This window comes from Misgurnus anguillicaudatus, chromosome 21 (assembly GCF_027580225.2).
Source record: "Misgurnus anguillicaudatus chromosome 21, ASM2758022v2, whole genome shotgun sequence".
Taxonomy (NCBI): domain Eukaryota; kingdom Metazoa; phylum Chordata; class Actinopteri; order Cypriniformes; family Cobitidae; genus Misgurnus; species Misgurnus anguillicaudatus.
In genome coordinates this window covers 41,522,305-41,547,368 of record NC_073357.2, presented here as the reverse complement: position 1 = coordinate 41,547,368, position 25,064 = coordinate 41,522,305, and the positions used below count along the sequence as shown (strand labels likewise).

General features: G+C 38.1%; 1 protein-coding gene across 1 annotated transcript in view; it reads left to right on the top strand.

The window, feature by feature from the left end:
* Positions 1 to 9,707: 9,707 nt before the first annotated feature.
* Positions 9,708 to 25,064, top strand: part of cdh8 (cadherin 8) — an 85,871-nt gene continuing 70,514 nt past the window's right edge. Inside the window, exons 1-2 of the mRNA XM_055207810.2 lie at positions 9,708 to 10,383; positions 12,012 to 12,496. Of these exons, the coding sequence (XP_055063785.2) occupies positions 12,242 to 12,496 (255 nt within the window). The 5' untranslated portion in view covers positions 9,708 to 10,383; positions 12,012 to 12,241. The remainder of the gene's footprint in view (positions 10,384 to 12,011; positions 12,497 to 25,064) is intronic.

Below are 25,064 nucleotides of genomic sequence, written 5' to 3'. Positions count from 1 at the left end.
TTTTTACTAGTGAAACAAATTGAATTTGTCATTAAAATGTCATTAACTGTTAATATTCTGTCATATAATTTTATAACAGCATTATGAATATTTTTCTTGACCTCAACTACAGTGGCACAAATATAATTTGTCATTAAAATGTAATTAAGTGTTAATACTCTGTCAGATAGTTTTATAACAACGTCACAAATATTCTTCAGTTCACAATGTTTTTTTAAGTTTCCTCCATGTGTTTAACAAATATAATAAATCATTTATTATTAATAATAATAATAATAATTAAAACTGATAAAATTATATTAACTGGAATTTCGAACCCAATTCTGCCGCATTTTGTTAAGGTATTTAATTTTTTTGACATAGTATTAATACTTAATGACATTTAAGTGACAGTTTTATGTAATGTTAACCCATAAAGCTAGGTAGTTTCTTAAGTTTGATAATTATTCTGCTATGTCATGTTTATGACAGATTTATGACCAGTTATGATGTATTGGTTTATGTCAAGTTGTCAAGACAATACAAACAATGTCATCTTTGCATTAAAAATGACATAACTTAACAAATGACACTTAATTACAGTTGTCATAAATGTGCATAAAATCTCCTTCATGTTTATGTCATGTCATAATTATGAAGGTGTCATTTCAGTCTTACGAACACCCCTTCAAATAAAGTGTTACCCAATTAACTGGACGTTCAAAATGGTGTACATAAAGTGTATGAATGTGCTTTTACTATGTGCAGATAAAGATTCAGTATATTCTGTATATAATCATCATTGCTTTAAAATTGATAGGCAGATACAGTGCTGGTAGCCAGTGGAACAAGAACACTTCTACTCAATAAGAAGTGTGATGTGGGTCCTCTTACATTAGTCCATAAATGTGATCACCAGAAGATGGGTGAGCTCTGCACCTCTGCTTTAGGGCTGTTGAGTTTGAATACATGTATATCATTGGTTTTGAGTGCATACTGTGGGAAATATCTTAACACATTCCAACCAAAAAAGGAGGCGTGGGGACAAGAAAGTAAAATGTCTTGAACAGTTATTGGCAAATCTTAATGTTGTGTTGGTTCTGTTGTGCTGTAGTCTTGGCAGTGGAGAGCACAGATAGATACACACTGAGGTCAGCAGGGGCTTTTGATTAACATTATTTTCTATAAGCGGTCATGAGCTTGAATTAATTTTACAACATTGGCACTGATGTTTTCCGTAAGTCTTTACAATATGTTTTTTTAGTATGTACAGTTAAAATCAATTGCAACACAATATGGTAGTTAATGCAACTATATAAGAATTTCCCTTCGTCGAGCTGTTTTTACTGTCACAAACTTTTTAAGTGAATGTCTAAAGTGATGGAAACAATTGAGAATGCTGCTTCAGTCTTTGAGATGTTTTCCCTTGTTTTAGATGGTTGCTTTTTCTGAAAGGACTAAATAACTTCTTACTGTTATGTAACAGTGACACTGTAAATGTTGTGAAATTATGTAAAAATTAATATTTTTATCTGATTGCAGAATTAAAGACACATAAAAGCAATGAATTTGGCATTTGCAATCAGAGTGTTATGAAATTTGCATATCAAAAATATACATATATCACACTCTAGATATTCTTCCTACGTTTACGTGAAAAGGGACTTGGACGTCTCTGCAGATCAGCCTACACCGTACTTCAGAGACCAGGTTTATATCCCTATAGATGGCACAGCTAAGTAAGTCTGGATTTGATAAATTATATCTGACAGTGTAGACCATTGGGGTTTTTAATCACCAAACAATTACTATGGACTTCAAAGCTGAGCAGGACTCACCACTTGACAATAATAATATCGTTCTATTAAGATTATCTCAGCTCACAGAAAAGTCCTTTCCTTTTAATTTCATGTTGGCACTGAGTCATTATGTTGTAATACACACAGGAACAAGTCTGTAGATTGTGCAATTAAATTTCCAGAACAAAACGCTTTGGTGCAGTGGAGCGTTCCCATAGGAGTTCCAAGATCCTTGCTTGCGATGTTAGAAAAGGCTGTTCCAACGCCTGCTTTTGTAACAATCTTATTGGGTGTCGACCACATGAACCACTTATTAATTAGAAGATAGAAATCCCACTGAGCACTTTTCTCAGCGAGCATGCGAACAGTCTGTATCCCCATATGCACATGAACGTCCCGCTTAAAGCTTTGTATAAGCACAGCACGCAATCTCCGCACATGGCTGAATCCTCAGTGTGGGAGGTTCACAGGGTAATATTCTCAGGGTGACTGTCATCGAGGATTAGATGTTCAAAATGGTGGCACTGCAGTGTTTTTCGCGATAGAAGACTTTTGTCTTTTACAAATCTGCAGTCCTGCGGAGCATAGCATGCCTCATGTTTTTTTTTTTTTTTTTTTTTTTGCTGGAGTACTCGTATAGGACTGAGCTGTCCAGCAGAGTTGATCTAAATATTTTAATATTCACCATAGACAACAACTGATAGATTCACTTTAGACTCTGATACAAAACAGCGACTCACAGTCTGTCAAAAACAAAACTTCTGGGAAAAAAGACAAAGAGACATAGACTAGAGGCGACATCGCTGTTTACACTGTCAGATGAATAGCTGTCTTTGAGCATGTCAGCTTGACGTGTTTATGGCGTCAGCCAAACAATGACATTTGATAAAAAAAAATGTGCCTGTGCTATAAATAAAGTGCCAAGGTCATAACAGATGTTTTTTGTTGTTACTGTTTGTTTATGAAACTAACATAATTAAAATTCAGGACGCTACATGTGCAAAACACTGTAATTTTTTTCTTTTTTTTGTATATAAGCAAAACTATTTAATTAAAAAATATGTAATAAGTACACGAGCTAATTGTTTTTATTCCTTAAAAAATGGAAAGGTTGATGGTGTAATTTTTTTTGTTGCTGATTCTATTAAAAAGTTATCATTGCTAAAATCCTGAAGGCCTTTTTTTATAATTATAAGTCTATTAATTCACTTCAGGTATTTTAATTTATTCTAATTTCATCTAGGAGGAAGTGCATATTTCATAAAGGTTGCCATTTTTAATGACATACACATCAGTAGATGTCAGATCTAAAAATATCTTTCATGCCTCATTGTATGAATGCCTTGAACAGTTATAATGTTAAGTTTTTACTAATTATACTGTAAACATACACAATAAGTCCAACTTGTTGCTTATGTTTAACAATAAAAGCCAGAAACAAACACACACACTCTTTAGTCTGGAGCGGTAGATGTAGCAATTGTAATGAGTTTCCTCTCATCTCCTCCAAAAACGGAGAAAACGTCAGTCTTAATGAGCGCTATTAAAGGTACCTCGCGCCATTATCACGCCACCTCTGTTATTTATGGCAACCATCAGCGTCTACTTTTAGAAGCCAGGTCTAAAATGGATCACTCTAAAGGGTTTTTTTTTTCACATCCAGCTGCTTCCTCGGTTGATCGGAGGTCTGATACTGTATCCTATTCTAATCAACTTGCACAACTTATTAAGACAGGTAGACAGAGCAGCTTTGCCCTGCGGAGTGCTTCATTCAGATGTATGACAATTTATGAATCCCAGTGCCAAAAAAATGAGCTCTTGGCTCACGGCTAAATGTGAGTGAGGCTTGTGGCCTGCCAGATGCTCATTTCGATTGCATTCACATCATGCCTTCTTAGTGTAAAAACTCTCTGCCAAAAAATAAGGATGTTTAAAACCCCTGCTTGTATCTAGCTATCTGACACAGCTCCCTTGGTTTGCTTTTGAGCCAAGGAATTATAAAGAAAGCAATAATTACTGCAATTGGGAAAAAAGCTTAATAAATGCGAGTAGATGTAAATAAATAAATAAATAAGTTAAGTGTAATTAATAGGGGGGCCAATATGAAACCCGTGATAATCAAATCTGCTGTGTTTTTCAATTTGCATGATTAAGATCTTAGTTGTGTTGTTCATTTTGGATCCAGGTTGTTCATTCTCAAAATGTCAACATATCAAAATTCTGAACACTGCACTTAATTATCTGCAGTGCTTTAAAATCATCAACGTAAAAACCAATTAACTTTAATTTGCTACCAATTAAAATTTGACTTTTAGGAGTGTTAATATGCTAAGCATGGCACTAAACCTATGCTGGAAACTGTTTACACATCACAGGGCCCCGAGGCCGCCTGCGTGCATGCTGGCACGCAGAGGTGGGAATGTGATGGTGGGAAGTCTTGTCATGAATGTACAAAGCATGATGCATATCGAGTGAACTGACTGTTTAATGTCATTGATTCATTAGTGAGCAAACTTTTCAAAGCTGGATTGAAAAATTCTTGTCGTTATCTGTATCGATACCAGATATGACTGTTTAATGTGTACAACCACAACATAAAACAATGGCTATACTTCACTGATATTCTTTAAACAGTGGTTGTTCAGAGTTTTAATCATGTTCAAACCTAGTTGTGCTATCTGCTATTTGTTTTCTGTAAACTGTACACTGAAAAAATGATTAATTCAATTTATTTATTTATTTTTAAGTTAAGTGGTCGCAATCAATTTATTCAAGCTACATTTAAACAAAAGTTTTTTGTTTTGTTTTTATTTTTTTTAAATGTAGCTTAAATAAATTGATTGTGACTTACCCATACATTGCTTTTGATTGCATGAATCAACCCTATATATATTTTTTATTTTATTTATGTTATTTTATTTTAATTATTGTCTGTATGGAGGTTTATTTCTATTTTTACAATATGAATTATATGAATCTCTCAGTCTGTGAGGACTTACAGTTGTGTTTATGTTAGCATTTGGTTTGTTAAGATGTTAATATATGATTGTGACCACTTACCTTAAAAAAATTAGTACATTAAATGAATCATTTTTTCAGTGCACTTACCTTAAAAAAAATGAGTACATTGAATGAATCATTTTTTCAGTGTATTCTATTATTGACACTTTATAGTAAAGAAAAGTTTAAAATACTTTGATAGCATGTACAACTTTCACTATGAAGCCAATAAGCATTATTGTAATATACACTGTAAAAAATTATATCAAATTAACATATTTTATGTTAACAAATTAAGTTAAACAATATCAACTTATTTTTATAAGTAATGCCAACTTTGAAATGGTAGGTTGAATTGACTTCATGCTGCACTTGTTTTACAGTGTCGGTATACTGAATTGTGATTCGATCTCTCAATCTATTTGCAAACTGAACAGCAATTGCTTTGCATCTTTGCATATACAGTCATGGCCAAAACTGTTGGCACCCTTAGTAAATAAGGCAATAGAAAGTAAAGAAAGCTATAAAAAATCTACGTTTACTCTTTTAAGCTTTAATAAAAAAAATCACAAAAATATGATTTTCATTGAAGTAAAACAATTTAAAGTGGGAGGGGGACATGATGTTGTCATTGTCAGTGTGTCTATATCATCTTAATGCTCAGCAAAGAGAATAATTTGAGTGGACAAACACTCTCCAAGGATCACAGAACTTCAGAAATCAGTTGAATCTTGGGGTCAGACATCTTAAATTAAAAAAAATATAACAATAAGGGAAAACAGCACAACTCCACAACTACAAGTTTTTTTGGGAGACAGTTTAAGAAATCCTCTTCTCTCATGCAAAGCAAACTCCAGTATATTCATTTGCCAAACTGGAATTTGAACAGGACTGGGTTCTGCAGCCATATGAAACAAAAAATATTTTTTGGCAGCAAGAACCCAAGATGGCTTTGCTTCACACACAGATTCAAAAGTTCTTTATGTCTACAGTTAAATATACCTCCTGACCTTATTTTTTTTAACCTAATTTCGTCAAAGATGTCCCGGACATTTTATTTGGATGCATTGCATCATTGATTTTATCAAATACCAACATATAGAACAGTCAAAACCTGACTTGCTCTGCTAGAAATCTTACAATGGGTTGTGATTCAATCTTTCTTTAAGACAATGGTTCAAAACAAACATCAAAATCAACAAAAAAATGGGTCACTGAGCACAAAGTCAAGGTTCTGCCACAGCCACCCTTCCCTGACCTGAACCATACAGAAAATAACTGAAGAGTAGAGAGCAGCAACATATGAAGGGTCTCGAGAAATTCTGTATGAAGGAATAATCTAAAATCACCTGCCATGAATTCTTCAACCTCATCAGACATTATAAAAGAAGTCTCTGAGCTGGTGTCCTTGCAAATGGAGGCAACAATGAGGATTAGACTAAATGAGTATTAAATAAAGGGGTGCCAATAATTGTGTCCAGTGTGTGTTAGGGAAAAACATTTATTTTATATTGTAATTTCACCCCCACTTTCAAATTTTATTTCAATGAAACATTATATTTTTATTAAAGGTTAAAAGAAGAAACATTGTAGATTATTTTTTATAGCTTTCTTTGCTTATATTTACCAAGGGTGTCAACACTTTTGGCCATGATTGTATTTTAATATAGCCACCATTATGTCGCTCTTTGACTGACTGTTGATTTCTTGGTGCAGCTGAGTGGAAACAAAGACATTCACTCATCATTATGACAGCGACAAAAGTAGCTGTGATGCAGCCCTTCATTTAGGGGTGGTTTCCCGGACAGGGATTAGCTTTATCCAGGACTAGACCTTAGTTTAATTAGGATATATAACTAGTTTTAACAAACATGCCTTACTAAAAACATTACTTATGTGCATTATGATGTAAAACAAAGGGCACTGATGTATTTTAAGATATGTCAGAGCAAGTAGTTTTCAGTTTGGACAGCTCTTACATTTATTTTAGTCTAAGACTAGTCTAATTCCTGTCTGGGAAACCGCCCCTTAGAGTACACAGAACTGGAGCCTAAAACCTAAGCTTTGCTAAAACTTCAAGGCCTGGTTTCACAGACAAGGCATATAATGCCAGGACTACGACTTAGTTAAATTAAGAAGTTTAAGAATCTTAATTAAACATGCCTTGAAAAAGACGTCATGGTGTGTATCTTCCAACAAATCAATGGCACTGCCATATTTTAGATATTTAAGATTTGTCACGGCAAGTTATTTTAGCCTTGTCTGTGAAAATGGGCAAGACTATTCCATGACTTTTAGATCTTTCCTTCAGGAAATAGTTTTGCTTTGTATTTCCTTTCAGAAGTAAGGACGGAAGGGGAAACAGGTTGTTGCAGGTTCATTCTTGTATTGAATGGCATAACTTTATTTTGTTATTTGTGTGACAGAGATTCCATTACTTTGAATGAACACTCACTTTGCAGAAATGGAGAATCATCCACCTGAAACTGTTATTATACAGCTGAGACTGCTCTTTAAAGAACAGTCTCGTTTTTGCTTTGGTTGAAGTGAAATCGATAAACACAGTCCATTATCTTCTTGTCCTGTAGAATTGTATTTTGAATGGAGAGTCTAACAGTAATGCTTATTTACCATTAAAGCTGATGCATGGCTACGTAAAAGCAAAATCTGGGAAAATTGTATAGCTGCACAATGGTGCATGAAGAATTTGTATAGTCTATGCTTGCATGTATGCACAGATTTGTTTTGCATATTCAATATTACTTTTAATCCAAATGGTAGTGAAAGGTTTGTGATCAGGACAGTATACGGTCATAGGTACATAAGGTAAAAGGAGGTAGGAGATTGGAGGTACAGGATAATATTGAGATACTTCAATTCTCCTTAGAGATGTAATTACACTCCACCCACACATTTCACTCTTCCGTTTCCATGTGTCCTGCAGACTTATTTACACTATTTTTTTTTAAAGTTGTACCTTTATCCTCTCTATCACCATCTCTGTTTGAAACCTAAAATTGCATTTTACATCTTACTTGTAGAGCTTTTTGGCTGTTTTGTTTAAAGTCACCATCATTGCAATCAGTGTTTGCATTTCATCAGCTCATTTGCATTATAAAGGACACACCCAAAAAGGCAATTTTTTTGTTTGCACCTACAAAGTGGCAATTTTAATAGCTTAAACTTCACATATTACTCTGGAGACACCAAATACTTATTTTGCATATCATAATATGACCTCTATAACACTTTTGTGAGTCAAAGAAACTCTGGCCTAAAAAAGTGTTTATTTAACTATGATAAGTATGAAACTATATAACTTCTGAAAAAGTGTTGAAATCAACTCTGTGAGACTTAATTTAACACTGGACTTTTTACTGTGTACAAGGCTTTAAAAACAATGTCAGTTGTTTCAGACATAACTATAACTCTTTGTGTGACAGCTGAGAAAATCCCAAAGTAATTGTTCTGCCTTTCGAAATGATTTGATGTAAATGCATGGACAAATGAATAAATCAGGGCTTGTTTCCTGTTTGTTTGCTGAAGTTTGCTGTCGTTGTTTGTAAATGACAGGACTGAGGTGTGTGGAGAGAGGTGCTAGCAGTTCACGGTGCACCGGCCCTGTGATTAATTCCACTGACAATATAGTAACCAATGATCGATTGAGGAAGCTTGGGCTGTAAAGACCGTTTCCCCTTCACTTACTTTGCCTTTTTCAGAAGACGTCTGATATTTTGATCACCGGTAAAGGCTGTGTCAGTGAAATTAATCATTGACAGAGAAAAAGAACCACTGGAGAACAGCATGACAAACTGCACAAGATAACCAAGATAGAGTTAAAGAGAAAGTCTGGCAGGACGTAAAATGTGAGCCGTTTTATATCCGTTATCATTTGTGATGTGACAACAACAATTGCATTTCACAAAACTGATACACGTGATGCCGCAGGGTTTTTGGACATTTAAATGGGTTATGACTGTTAATTTTGTTTTTATTACAGACTGTAAAGTTGAGGCCAATGATAATTTACACTATAGACATCCTGTCTGTGACTAGGACAATTGAAGAGAAACACTGAGATACGTGTCTGAGTGACAGGATTATCTGTATTTTTCTAAAGTATATAAATATTTTTGTCAAATGGCGTTATCATCATACTCAGAGATTATCACTTGGATTGAAATATACATTTTACTCCACCTATCTGCAAAAGCATACATATTTATTTTTTTATGAATGTGTATGTGTGTGTATGAGTGTGTGCGTGTGTGTTTAAAAACTGAGATCTAGCCAACAAAAGCTCTTGCCAGCAGGAAGGTATTACACTTAATTTTGAAGGTTTATTCCTTAATGGTCTAACTGAGCACTGTCTTGATGCCTGTCAGATATGTGACCGCTAGAGGGAGACAGTTTTATCTAAGATATTTCAAATTAGACACACTTGTGCTCTGGATCACATTATTGCCTCGTGGGAATCTTTAACTGGACAGTCTACAACTGCACACAAAAGCATGTTTAAAATAGAAATAATTGCACTAATGAAGAGCTGAAATTTTAATCTAAAGTTCTTCTGATAACAAAAATCCGCTTAGAACACCGAAATGGTTAATAAGGTAAGATGTTTGATTTGAAGAAAAAAATAACACTTGGTATTAATTATCAGTGCGAAGTTGAGAGTGAACAGATGAGTAGCTTGTTAATCTCTCTCCTCAAAGTATTTGTCCAATTTTTGGGGCCTTTAATGTGCATTTTTATCATCATAATTCTTGCATAATCATTTCGTTTATCCAGTTTTGCCAGAATTGTGGCTTTATGCAACATTACTTCTCTTATTTTTACTGCGCAAAGCCCTGTTGATACACTCAGAATTGGTGATACATGAGCTGAGCCAGAAGGCTTTGAATTTCATCCCCAGTCGTCGCCAAGTCTCTCAATAACTCACACAGTATGCTGTAGTAGCTGTACAGTCTACGGTGAAGAAAACGAGGAGCTCAGTCTCATTCTGAAATCACGCAGGCAAATTTCACAGCAACACGTAAAGACTTCGGCATCTCGTTAAATAAAGTCTCATCAGATTCTAATCGCAGGACAAAAAACACGGAATTTTAAAGGACCGTCGCGCACGTGATTGAAGACACCGGCGGCGTACGTATGGACGCTTTGTTACCTCAATGCGTTTTGCAAAAAGGGATGAAAAACGCCAACGCGTTGCCATAAAAGTTCAGTATTCCCAGGGTAGGGGCGCAGGCATTCATTGCCAGGGCTGAGGACCTGCCTCTTTATCAGCCCAATGAGCGCGGCAGAGGGGAGGCTCTTCCCACCAAACACCTCTCGTCCATCTCTCCTCACTCCTCCACTCAGCGAGCGGGCTTGCCGGAGCTACCCGACACCCTGTCAACGCCAAGTCGCAAAACTGTACGGATCCTAATAGCACCCCACTGCGTCCGACAACCGATTCTCTTTATTTTTGTTCTTTCATTTTTCTTGTCTAAATTGGCTGAGAATTTACTGATAAAGAAAACAAAGTGCCAACTGTATTCTGAAACAAGTCACGTCTTTTTTGCACTGTTTTCTTTGAATGGATCGGGCGTCCGGATGAGATACAGTAAGTACTTGAGACTCGCATTAACAGACACATGAGTATTTTAGGCACTGTTTGTTATTTGGCTGCAGGCGCGTGCAGACCCATTCATTTGGCTCAACTGAAATATATTGGGAATGTTTCGTTTGATCCAATTTGCGCTACGGTGCGTGATCCGGTGGGCAATGAGACAGATTGACACCTGCAGACCAGACAAAAAAAATCAGCGTAATGTTGTTCATCAATTGTTAGGAATATCGCTTAGGAATGTCGTACATGTGTGTACATTTGCAGAAAAACGTGATGTGTGAATGCCTCGGTAATGGTTAACTTAGTCAACTCACCGTGACATGTTATTCATGTAGGTTTCTGCAGTGTTTAAAGTGTTAAAATCCTGTTTTGGTAGTCAACCAAAAGCGATTCTAAATGTTAAGCGGGTTTCTCTGCAGCACTTTTTGTAAGGAGCTGTCCACTCTCGGTGGTGCTGAAATGTACCCGCTGATGTTCGTGTGGCGTTTGGACACCGAGTTCAGTAAGCAGCCGCCGCCGCATATGGCGCTTGATTTTATATGGAGGTGGTTGAAGCTTTACTGCTAACTGAAGTTACACTGTATAGCGGGTTGTTTAAAATGTTTTGCTAACTTGTCAGCAAACAGTCTAATTTTGTATATGTTAAAAGTTGTGTATTTATTTAGATACTCTTCTTGAAAAACAGGCTAATTTATTTTCTTGTTGAATATTATATTATAATCGTTTTATTAGATTAAATCATTGATTTCTTCTTGACTACTTCTCTGCTGCATATTGATGCATAGAAACGTACAAAGTAAGAGATAACAGAGTTCAGCATTGAAACTATTTAGCTAAATAATCTGGTTTAGTGGAAATGCAGCTTGTGATTTTTGTATGGTAAGCCAGAAATGAGAAAACCATGGACTTGGTGCACATTTTGGATTTTAAATGAACACACGGCAACAGCAGTATTTTGCGTGAATAGTCTTCTTTCTCTCATCCAATATTGTCACTTTCTTCTAATTACACTTGTTAGTGAATATTCATAATTAAGGTTTTGTTTGAAAGATGATTTAATTTTCTGTCTGAGTTGGATTTTCTGATTTTGTCTGTGTCCGCCTGCATGACAGTATTTTTATTTAATTCAATTTTGTGTGGTAACATGTCAAGGATGTGAAAACAACTGATTAAGGCGAATGAAAGAAAGGCTTGTTGGCATGACAAAATAGTACATATTTTCTTTAACATGCTATTTTCAAGTTTACTGCAGTCATGGTGTTTTTGTTTACTTATAGTATAGTGCAGCATTTTGTTTTATTTTCTAAATTCCTGCAGATATTATTTCCTTTATTTTTAGATATTCTCAAACTGGTAGCGATATCGAAACAAATCGTTTTTTATGTAATTTATTTATTTTTGTTTCCTAAAAATATGTGGTGTTAAATATAATGTACCAACAGAACCGACGCGTTTTTCAACTTCATAGTCCCTAAAATGTTCACATAAATTAGAATTAAAATATATTGTTGTATAGCACACCATGTCTACATCTAACTGACCTTGAGACTTCATTTCTTAAGCTTATCAGTGTTATTTACATGCACTTCCTGTAAGCCTGCATTTCTCTCTCTCTCCTCTAGATCTTTTACACTGATGAAACAACTAATGGATGTTGCATCTGGCTGTGTGTCTCCCTTCTCTCTGTTCTGGAGATACATCAGAGTGCATTCGTGATCCTCCCCACAACATGAACCCGAGCTGGGGGATACTTAGAACAAAAGAGTAACCATTCAGCTGTCTGTCAGCTGGTCAACCCCAGACTTTTGGAGGGGAAACAGAACAAAAAACAAAGACCGAAATTACTGCAAAAATGCGGAAAAGGCGAGAGGAGATGCAGCGAGACCTTTGGACTCTCTTGCTAGTGTGGATTACTTGTGTGCCCTACTCTTCCATGTCTCCGTTGAACAATCAGACACAAAGTTTACAAACCGCATCAACCGTGATCCTGCGAAACAGGCCAAGTGAAGGACAAAGAATCCTGAATCGTGCCAAGAGAGGATGGGTTTGGAATCAAATGTTTGTATTGGAGGAGTTCTCTGGACCCGATCCAATTCTGGTTGGCAGGGTGAGTAGTCTAATTGTCGGTCGAATATTAAGCTTACTTATCATGTGGAAACATTAATTCTGCAGCCTGAATGCCTTGGCGTTTGACATTTTGTGAGGGAGCAATAATTGGTGTGAAGAAGAGGGCAAGGTTGGCGTCACAGCCAGATCTTAACCTTCCGCAGTGTCGCTCTTTAATGGATGTAAGACTGTGACAAATCAGACGAAATAAAAACAGCTCTAGAGGGTAATTGAGTGGTATTTGGAAAACACAAAAATGTTCAGACACAAACACAGTATAAAGACATTACATTGGTAGAACATACTGTATTACACATTCTGTTGTGAAGAGGTGGCATTGAGATGTAAAGGGCAGGAGAGCGACTTGGCATAGGACCTGTGCAGAGAGCTCGGGGTCCTGAGAGGACTAGAGTCAGAACAGGCCAAAGCAGCTTGTTCACAGATCGCTGCAAACGTAAACCTCGAGACTGAAACTGGCACTACGATTGTCCCGCAACTAGTACTTTGCTGTAACCAACTAAATAAGCCAGTCTCTCAATATAATTATTTTAAAATAGTGCAAATGTTTCTTATTTTATTAAAGGATTAGTCCATTTTCCTAAAAGAAAAATCCAGACAACCCACTCACCACCATGTCATCGAAAATGCCGATGTCTTTCTTTGTTTAGTCGAGAAGAAATATGTTTTTTGCGGAAAACATTGCAGGATTTTTCTCATTTTAATGGACTTTAATAGAGCCCAACATTTAATACTTAACTCAACACTTAACAGTTTTTTTCAACGGAGTTTCAAAGGACCACAAACAATCCCAAACGAGGCACAAGGGTCCCATCCAGCGAAACGACCGCCATCTTTGACAAGAAAAATAAAAAATATGTACTTTTAAACCACAACTTTTCGTCTAGGTCCGGTCCAGCGCGACCTAACGTAAATGCGTAGTGACGTAGGGAGGTCACGTGTTACATAAATAAAACGCACATTTGCGGACCATTTTAAAGAATAAACTGCCACAAAGACATTAATTAGTATCAGTTGACATACAACAATGTAAGAACGGTCCTCTTTCAAGACGCTTGTAAACACTGGGGCGGAGTTTCGCGTTCGTCCTCTGTGACCTCTTGACGTCATGATGTATTGCGTGGGGTCAGCTGGTGCATCACGACCGGATCTACATGATGAGAAGTTGTGCTTTAGAAGTGTATATTTGTTATTTTTATTTTCAAAAATGACAATCGTTTTGCTAGATAAGACCCTTATGCCTCGTTTGGGATTGTGTTAAGTATTAAATGTTGGGCTCTATTAAAGTCCATTAAAATGAGAAAAATCCTGCAATGTTTTCCTCAAAAAACAATTTCTTCTCGACTGAACAAAGACAGACATCAACATTTTGGATGACACGGTGGTGAGTAAATTATCTGGATTTTTCTTTTAAAAAATGGACTAATCCTTTAAGATGTTTTACTTATCTTTAAAGAGCCAACATACTGTATGTGATTCTGCATCTACTATATGACAGAACGAGCATCAAAGTTTTACTATGGAATGACATAACCTTACTTAGTTAAAGATATCAAAGTTTTATTTTTTACAGAATGTTTCTTGCATTATTTGCATTAGAATGATTTTATGTAGAAAACAGTAAATATCAAAAAATGTCTTTAGCTCGGATTTCACAGGCAGGGTCACACATACGATATAAACACTTTATCATGAGAAATACAATCACATGATAAGTTCAAAAGTTATTTGATCATAATTTGAATAAAAAATCCTCAATTACCTGTTAAAAAACCTGTTAATTCAAGGATGCATTGTGAGGATGCTATCCTCAATATTGCCGAGGTTCAATGCAATCCTTTGTGTGTCCAGCATTTGGCTGGGAAGCAGCTAATTAAGGCCTCTCACTTGAATTTTCCCCTGTTTTATTCCGCTTGTCTCCTCCCGCCACTCTGGCATGTGAATAAAACATGTGCTCTCATGTGCCCTTTACACCTGTGTTTTCTCAATATCTGCACCATACAAAAAAACTTCTTAAGAGCTGCATCAATTTTTCAAGAGCTGCAATTAAACAGCCTTTGTTGGATTCTGCCGTAGCTTTTGATCAGCAGAAATGAATAAACAAACACAATAAACAGTCTTCCTGTGATGATCTCCAAGGTATAAGGGCAAATGAGAGTGATGCTTTCCGGCTGACACATCCACAACGCTACACTGTTTTCTGTGGGTGATGGAGAGCCGCAGCAACCGCTTAGACAGCGACGTGCTGTTTTGTTACTCCGTAATGTGTTGTGCTTTATTCAATGTCATGAAGTTTTTGTGCAGCTTCCTAAATTGCCAGAGAAAGAGTTATTGTCTGCAGAATGACAGCTCAGGTGAATGGTCGGGCGCGAGGGGTGCCGGCGTATTTGGCATCCTTGGTGGGCCGGCATTGATTGAGCTTCATTTTTCCGCTGTGCCTTTTTTCCTCGCCGCAAGGTTAAGTGCTCATGAGCATGGCTTGCAGTGCTCAGATAAGTTCCATGTTGCAGTGAGATAGGAAGCCACGCTGTCGGACGAGATTGAATACCTCTTCGCTCTCTCCCTCTCTCCATGTCTCGCTCTCTCCATCACCTAAGATCTGCAATCCTCTCTAACTCTTTCTCTCTAATTAAAAAATGAATCAAATAAGAAGTGGGAGGTGTGCGATTCAAATGGGTCATTCGAATCAGCCTGCTTTTTCCCCCTTTTCCCTTTTCCTACCATTTCTGCCAGGCATGTGGAAGTGGGCTGATTATTGAGGAACCTCAGGCCAAGATTACACTCATTTTATCCTTTAACTTTATTACGTGCCATTCTGATGTTTAATTATACACCCAGCTCCTGTCTTGTCACTGCCTGAACTCCCCTTGAGCACCAGCTGCCAGTCGGAGGGGACAATTAGCATACATGTAGAAGTGGGCATGGCAGGGCTAAAAGAAGTATAAAGAGAGAAAGAGAGGGAGAGCTACGATGCATGACAGCATGCTCCTCTCTGTTCCATGTGGTCGTTTGGTCTCAGCAGTCTGACTCACTGGGCTGGAGATGTTGCTTGCCGTCACCTGGTTCTGAAGGGCACGTCAGACACAGCACAACTCACGCTGCTCCTGGAGCTCTGATCCGCTCCCGGCACAACCCATCTAAACAAGACCGAGCTGCTTTTAGATGGGCATGAAGTCCTATGACACTTTTTCATGAATATTTTTGGCATGGCTTTGCATACTTTTCCATGCATGGGAAAATATTCACGACTTGTGATTCTCCATCTTGGAGATCAACACAATATATTATATTTTTAGATAAACACTCCCAACATATTAAAAAAAACTAATTGAAAGCTTAGCCTGACAAAAAGCGATGTAGATGTGTTTACTTAAATCACTGTCAGTTTGATTATAGCGTATGTCAGTTAGATGTTATCTAGCACATGGCATTGTTCTCTCCTCTTTTGGTTGGGGCATGTGATGTTGCCTAAGTACAACGGATAATGACGGAGAGACCATTCTTCTCTGCAGAGTACAGATATACTCTGCTCAAATTAATAGCTTTGCTGTCTGATGTCTTTTCTTACCATACTGTGCTCTTATCTCTGATGAGATTATATGTGTTTGTGGCAAAAAGAGAATGGATAATAAGCTTTTCATATTTAGCAATCCGAGCTAAGAACAAGATCACTGGGAGTGTCAGTTTGAATGCAAGGAAATGGCTTTGATTATTAATTCAGAAAAGAAAATGGATATGTGCCTGTAGAAATTTGTTTCCATTGCTGTTTTGCAGGGACTGTGACAAATACTTGATAGATAGCGTAATGGATGGAGTGAAAAACCATCAAGGCTGCCTGCGAATCTGTTTTGTTGAATCTTTATTTTTACATTAAGCTATTATGTTTCTAACAGCTGATTTCTCTTATGTGTCTCAGTCATGCTGATGTAAGGGTAAAAACAGCATTAAAATAGCTAGTCATTATCTTCTCTTAAAATATGTTTATTAAAAAATGAGGGCAGAAAACGAAAGAGACATTTACTAGCGCAGATTTGGCCTACATAGAGGCATGACTCCATTTGGGTTTAAATCCATATCATTATGTTGCATTGTACATTGAATCCAAATTAAGCAATAATGCAACCGTGTAAATAATCACGCGGGTTCAGCATTATTCTCCAATGCTTCATTTAACGCGAGCCTACAACTTAACCTTGAAATATTCATTATGTTATTATTAATTACATTACAATATTAAATATGAATAACTTCGCTATCAAATATTAATTAGTAGCGCTCTGTCATTTTGTAATGAAAGCCAGAGTGGATTAGTTTCACACAGCACAATGACTGCAGCTCGGAAGGGGTATAAATCTAATGTCGGCCTGTATTAAAGCCACGCTGTTCTAATTTCAATTGAAATTGGCCATTTCGCAGTGCAGGGAAACGTTGGTTGTCGGATCTCGCTCGTTTTGTTTTAGTGGCGTTTGGACGTGTGCCCTATAGCTAAGAGGAAAAGAAAAATATTGTGACAGTTCGAATGTAAGAAGCAGTGAATCCTCGAAACGGACAATCGATTCATGTTTTCTATGCTTGCCTGTGATAGGATTTGCTGTTAACTGCCACTGTGTTTTTGCTGCTTTGACACATCGCACCTCCGAAACCACCGAAACTGCCCCAGCAATTCTACAGAAGAAATGTTTTGCTCTAACAACAGCGCTTTAACAAAAACACCTCTCTTTTCAAGGAGCGAGCGTCTCTGTGGAAAACAATATGATCACGTTTATTGCTTCAGAGGTTGCTGTACGAAACTACGTTCGAGCACAAGTATTACTGCTGTAATAACATATGCACACTGTAAGTGGTTGAAATGCTTCTGGTCAGGCTCTGTACTGAGTGCTGCAAGTTAGACCACAGAGCAATACTTGCCCTGTTCAACCTTCTTGACACTTCATGAATTATCTATATTCCTCCTACTGATCCACTCTGGAGGATTACAGCTCTAACTCTCAGTTGTTTTTCTCCCTTCTGTTTTTCTGTTCTAGAAAACAATACAGTTTTTTTACTTTTAGGAAACTTACTTGTTTACTAACCACCTAACGACTGTCCGATGCTGTGATAGATCAGTATACACACTGGTCAGAAAGATCTCTTACTCATCCTTGCAAAATGTTGTCTTTTACCACATGTACAAAAATGTAATATTGTCATTTTCAAGCAGATTCTTAAGGTATTACCTTGGGATGTTTTTTACTTGTAGTGAAGAATTTCAATATATGCTGAGGCCTTGTTGGCTGTATTATTCATTTTACAATTTAAGTCATTCAAAAACAGCTATTTCATAAAAAGTAGGAAAATATGTATGTTAATAGAAATATGTTGGTACAATTTTATTTTGAAGTCTGTGTAAAGTGATATTAAATGTGTTCCAACATATCCTCTAACCTATACGATTGCTTTGGTCGTTTGTCCATTTCACCAATACGACCAATAGATGCATTTACTTAATTTGCGCCTCTACTGGCAGCATGTGAAACTTATTATATTAGGGTATAAAATAATATTTTGGGGTATCATTTTGCTATGAAGACATGCACTGGGATAAGATTTTCAATTTAAACCGCCAGTATTTATTTTATTTTATTACACTTGTCAGGAATCGGACGGGGAATGAACAACACAGGACTTTTATTAACAAACAGGGTAAAAAACAGGAAAACAAAAACCACAAGGGGGCAAACAAAACAGAGTAAACACTAAATACACTAAACTACACAAAACTTCACAATGATTAAACATAAAACTGGACTAGATCTTTTCAATAACAAAATACTCACGGACACAAGAAAATGAACCCGTACAAGACATCAAACACAAGGACTTTAAATAGGGAAAACTAAATGACACACACCTGAAAAGAATCACAAGTAAGGGACCGGGGAAAAAGTGACGAGAATGGTCAGAATAAACCAATACCACGCATCTCCCACATGAAACATTGTACTGTCAGAACCCTGCCATGCTGAAGATCTAAATACAAACCAGGTTCTGGCAGGATCCTGACAACACTATTCAGGTATTTAAAGCAAAAAACGTACCCATTTATTTATTATATGATATAAACACAGCATACAAAACAGTCAAAACTTTTTAAAAATATACTTAAAATATTCCAAGTGTACCGAGGTTAAACAATCGATTTATTTGAAGAAAAGATGCAAAAGTGATGACAATCCGCAGTCAATTTTAGATCCTGTGTACACTGATTTAAAAACTGCTGCCAGAAGAAGTGATGACACGTCATCTATGATTGTGAAAAGGTATTTGCTCTTGTGTGTCTCATGACCGATTGCATTATTATGTCTACTAAGAATGTGAAGCACTATTGGCTCTTGTGACCGACTACGTCATGCTGGTTTATGTTTGAATGAGATCTGACTGTGCGTTTTGATCACAGAGTTCTTCATATAAAGTGATCATATGGCTTCAGTTCGCAAGGTTTGCAACGCAAATGGTTTGTAATACTTTCAATAAGTACCTGACTGTACTGTGTTGTGTTTTATATGGTTGAGAAGTGGTTGTAGCCTGGGTGCCAGCCGGTCTTAGCCCCACCCACAACATTTTGAGGACAGGAAGATCGGTCTGAGGTTTCTCCGTTGAGGAGCTACTATGCGAGTCCCAAAGCTGGTCGACCAATCAAATTGTCAGGGCGGGCTTTATACGATGATGGACAGATGATCAACAGTAACGTAATCAACCCATCACCAAAGAGCGCGTGTGTTGAATCTATTTACAACTAAATGGCTGCCGCTGTAGAATTCAGATGTGTGGATTCTGACATTGAGTCTGTTCTAAAAGATATCGACAGAGCATTGATTTTAAAAGAGGAACAGAGAAAGGTGATCAAGGCATTTGTTGATCGGAAAGATGTTTTTACCGTCCTTTCTACGGGATTCAGCAAAAGTTGGTCGCACTTATGGAGGACTAAGTTAAAGAAGCAACTGAAATGGGTATCACGGCGATGCAACTTGGCGTGCGCAACGAGATGGATATAATTAGCGGTCGTTGCTAGTTTCTTTTCGGAACCCCGGAATCGTGGCTGCTGAAAAAGTGGAGGGACATGCTAGGCTACGATATTTTTCAAGCAAACGTAATGGGTATCGTCGTGGATGAAGTTCAACTAATGTACAAATGGTAAGAGAAAGTCTTACTGTATGACTTAGTAAATACTTAATGTTGTGATATAAATGAAATGTTGTAAACATAGTAGGTGTTGATGTACATTCGCTAACTCAGACTTAGTATAATCACAATGTAAGTGTCATTGTAGCGAAATAACTAGCAGTTCGGTCAGGCTGCAAAAGACGTCATTTCAACAAGCGTCACACAATCCGTTGCTCTGATTGGTCGTAGGTCTATCCAATTGAGTGCAGAGGCATTTTTCAGTTGAGACACACCTCATAATCATAGCCCAATGGAGCGGTATCAGACTCAAATTCTGACAAGAATTGAGTATGACAACATCAGGCTAAAGTGGTTGGGTTTAGGGTAAGGGTGAGGGTGGGGTTAGATTTTCCAAAATATCTTTAAAACCATAAATGTTTATGAAACCGTTTCTACATTTACAAATTCATAAAATTAAATTTGTCTAATCTGATGTATAAGGCAAAAACCTTAAAAAGTAACAACAGGTTGTTTTTATAAGCTACTGCCGCTTAAGGACACTAATGCCTTAATATGTCACTTTACAGAGTAATAAGGGGATTGCACAAACGACTTATGAGGTCGTTATTTTTTGGAGGACAGTCTCATGTGTTCTGAGTTCGTCACATGACAGAAAAAATATGTTATTAACCACACAGCCAAATTTGAATGTTTAAAAGTGAATTAAATAAAATATGATATCATTTGTGAGTCTTTTCTATGACACTGACACGTTTTTGACAAGGTATTTTTGTTGTTTACGTGTCACTGTCACCTATTTGTTACTCAACTATTTTGTCGTATTTTCTTACCATTGTCGCTTCGGTTTAGGGTTAGATTTACATAAAATGACATCCTTACCCAAACCAGTTGAGTAACAAATACGTGACATGTTCACGCAAAAAGGCGGGAAAACGTGCCAGTGTCATGCACTTACAAATTTACATGACTATAGGTACGTAATTTTGTGATACTGGGTTGCTTCGAGCCATTGTTTTTGCCCGCCCAAATAATCCTGAAAACAGGAATGTGGGGAAAAATGTTTAATGGTGTAACTCCACAATTTGGTACTACATAGTTCACATTGTGTTTCAACAATACATTTTTAGAAACATTTCTCTGAAATGACTTTACACAAACTTTAAACATTTCGGCACAGGCCTTCAGTTGGCTTATTAGATCATAAGAAGGATTTTACACCAATTGTCCTAAACCTTTGACTATTATGTGCTTATCTCTTAACATCTGTAGATCTTTACACCTGAATGCATATGGCTCACATGATCACTCATATAATGAGATTATAATGAGTGGGTCGGGGCACTGCTGTGATTCACGATCTTCCCATATTTTTTGATTCCATCACATGCAACTTCATTCTGTGCAACCATCTGATGAGAGACGTTTTGGCAGATCAAAGGTCAAAAGCAGATCCCTCCATGATTACCCCAACCAGCACACACTCGTGAGATGTGAAAAGATTTTGTGCATTAATCTGCACTTGCTCAGGTTAGGAGAAGGTTCTAATGGATATCGAACAGTTCCATGTGATTGAAGGGCCGGCGAGTGGGCACAAACGAGGATATTAGTGGACTTATCAGTAACCAAAGTAATGAGATGCTGATGATCAGCATTGACCACTGCTATCCATCTGCAGCTCCTAGTCTGACCTGTGATTGGGAATATATCACTTGTAATTCCGATGTAAAAAGAGAGAAAATTTTACTTTTTTTACAGTGCAAGGTCGAAATGCCTATACTGAGTATACCTTGAATGCACTTTAAAATAAAGCTTCTGTCAAATGCACACATCTAAATGTTTCACGGATATGGTTGGTATTGAAAGGACAGGAAATTACTGTAGGTAAGCTTAAAGCTCAGACTGCCATATTTCACTGTGATCAAAATCAGTATCATGGTGGTGGCAGCACTGCAGGATTAACAACAAATGATCCATAGAATCTTCCAAAGCAAGTCAACGGTCCTTTCTCTCTCTTTTCCTCACCATTAGATTCACTGTGCTTTCTATTTCATGCCTCTCATTCAGTGTGTTATTTCACCCAAGAGCTGTGGGTCATGCAGCCATTATATCATTGCTAGGTGAGCGCCGTCCCTGTTTCTCTGTCTATCTCAGTCTTTCGCTCCCTCTGCACGGTGGCTGTAATAAAACACCAGGACCTGCACAGCGCCCAGCTGAGCTTTGGGATCACATTAACACCTCTGTGGATCGGCCGGACAGCTTGTCTATTGCTCGGTGTTGTTGTCTTTGTCCCCACTAACAAGGTCTGTGTATGTCCCGCGTGTGCGTGCATGCATTTATGCATCTACGTAATTGTTGTGCTGCCTACATGTGTGTGAGTCTAAACTTGACAGAGGAGAGTTTCTTCAGCTAAGCATATTTCCATTACAACACCCGGGTCACCATACAACTGCAATTACAGACAAAAGGCTCGCACCAGCTGCCTTTCCAGCAGGTGCACTTGAATCATTAAATATGTATACAGCCAAGCATTTAAATAAATAACTGCTGGCATTTTATTTCACTAGCCGATCTCCATTTCTTAATGCCCTCGCAGCATCTCTACTCCCCGTCTTTTTACACAAAAGTAAGCGCACACGCACACACATACAGCAATTGCTCGCTGATATACAGCTCCAGCAGGCGTAATGAGCCAGTGTGGCAGAGGTGTGACAGCAGCAGAGCACCTTCGCTGTGACTTATAGGGTCTGGTTGCAGGGAGAGTTGTTTGAGGTGTAAATCCCACAATCCTCAGCGGTAACGAGAACACAAACATGCATACCCGTGCGTGCGCACACACAAGGGCTGAACGCTTTGTCCCTCGGCTCTGAATCTTTTTCCAAAGTGACACGGGGTCCTGGCGGGAAATCTGCATGCAGTCGCCGCCGCCTCATCGGTCTCCTCAGGACGTTGTGGGAATCCACAATGAACCCTATGTAAACGCTTTCACGTAGTGCGGGAGAAGGGTGAGCGAGCACGATCCCGCAGCCATCCCAGTGAGATTAGACGGGCGGAAAACAAGTAAAACGTCAGATGCAACCAACTGTAGACGGAGATGATTTCACTCACGCTGTCAAGTAATGGCAGTGCGCGGTACTGAATATCCAAAGCCATATTTTCTGTTCATTGGATCTATAGATATAGTGTGTACAAAGGCCGCCCACCTTGAATCCTACAGCAAAGGAAGAAAATCCATACATCGACAAACCTTTTATAATGGTCTGTCCTTGTAAGCCATATAGTCACATCAATTCTGGTACCTTGCCGTAGCCTCTGAGGCTTCTAACTAATTTCTCCCTTTAGATAAAATCTGTGCATGCTTAAGTTGAACAAAACATCTAAGTCAAGTATTCTGACTCTCTGAAGCAGTCTAAACAGGTACTGTATGAAAACGCTAGCCGCGCTCAGCCTTGGATCTGATAGTGGAGACAGACTTTACCCATCTGGGTACTTCACATACATGATGTAAAGCTTTGTTACCCAGCAGTCTATGGGTTTTGGCTGTTAAGAGAACTTGCGGAGGTGGTGCATGGTGCAGCGGCTAAATGAAGGCTTTTGGCAGAGAGCCTTGAACTCTGTGTGGACTAATCACTGGAATTAAGCAGTTAACCTTTACAGTGTCGCCTGGGCTCGATCTTTCACTGCTTAAGCGTGTTATATGGCTCTTTCATTCACCAGAGCAAGAGCCTGTGGATTGTGCTGTATAAAGTCATTTCACCATCTTTTGTCATGTTAGGTTTAAGTGTCAGATAGGATGTTGTTGATATGAGCTATAGTATATGAATGCATACGTTTTTTTGTTAGGCACCTCACCACTTTTGTTTTATTTTAATTCTGGTGAGTCATAACCGGCGTTTAAAAATAAATTCTTGCCGAGCTCTTGCAAGTGACTTTAATGCAAGAACAATCGGGCCGTTTTAAGCTCTGGCAGCCAGGCTAATTTCTCCATCATATTGGACTGCAATTTTCAATTCTGATTAGTTAAAGACTTGATTATAATTATTGAAACCTCCTAATTGGTCTCTGGTATAGTCATTGTAGGCTGCTAAGTCATCCAATGAGTCACTTGGCAGAGCCAAGCAGCCCGCTTCTGCAGACGGCACCCTGTGCCTGGGGAACTGCAGGCAACGGGGTTTATCCGAGGCTCCCTCAACCCATGAAAGCCTAGGAGCCAAACTGGGAAGATAGAGTAATCTTGTTAAGAATGGATGTTGGTATTGTGTTATTTGATGTACAGTTGGCTGCGTGGTTCATAGGGAGCAAACGTGGGCAGGCAAAGTGTAGACAATGGGATCGAGTGGGAGGAGAGATCTATTTCTAGATTTTTAAAAACAGCCACTGCGCGCTCCAATATGCACGAGGTCCAAAATCACAACGAAGGAGGAAGTTAATCCATGCTTCCGGTCCATTCTGGTACCGCGGCTCCTGCTGTCGTCTATGTCTGTTTCTGCATGGCAGCCATTTTGAGAAGAATGTAAAGTCGCCATGGTGAATCGATTGCCTCGGTTGTCTCAGTGACACACCTGTGAGAATCTCTGGAAGCCATTGAAGTGTCACACTGACCTTTATCACGAACTAACTATTTTGTTTAATTATCCTGGTTGAAAGAGCTGGGGAAAAATCATAAAACCCAGAGAGAGAGAGCAAATGCTTTATTCTCACACAAAACACACACACATAGCAGAGCTGCAAATGGCTTTTCTCACATCTGCATCATGGCAATGTCCAAACACGATCCATTCTAGCACAGACATCCTAAAAATGATCATTATATCTAACAAAATGGAACAAATCTTGTCACAGGTCCTGTTGTAATGGTACAAGGTTTTAACATGCTAATGCGAGGGTGGGTTTTACAGACAACATTTCATCTAATTTCAATTCCTTTTTTGCTCATCTTGGCATTGAAGGGTTGCATGAAAAATTCAAGCCGTTATAATATGAGATCCAGATGAATCATAAATCCTTAATGGCTATCAGGCCTGTATAGGCTGGCCTCTGGAATTACACTCAAAGAATGATGGCTTTCTTTGTACTGTGCCAGTTGTCTGTGTGCGTGTGTGTGTGTGTGTGTGTGTGTGTGTGTAGCAACGCACCATGTGGAACAGAACAAGGACCTGTGTAGTGCCTCTTATGCAGGCCTGAGTTTACACCTACCTGCTATAGAGATGAAGGAAATCAGATAGAACAGGAAGTGAGAAAAAGATCGGAGGCATAATTCCATATCTGTTTTACAGTTCATTAAAATCGTGCTGCTGGTGTGGTCATGTACGATAGTGTGAGAAAATGTACAAAGGAAATGTGTTCTCTCTTTCTCTCTCACCTCCTACACTAATGTGTCAAAAAGAGAA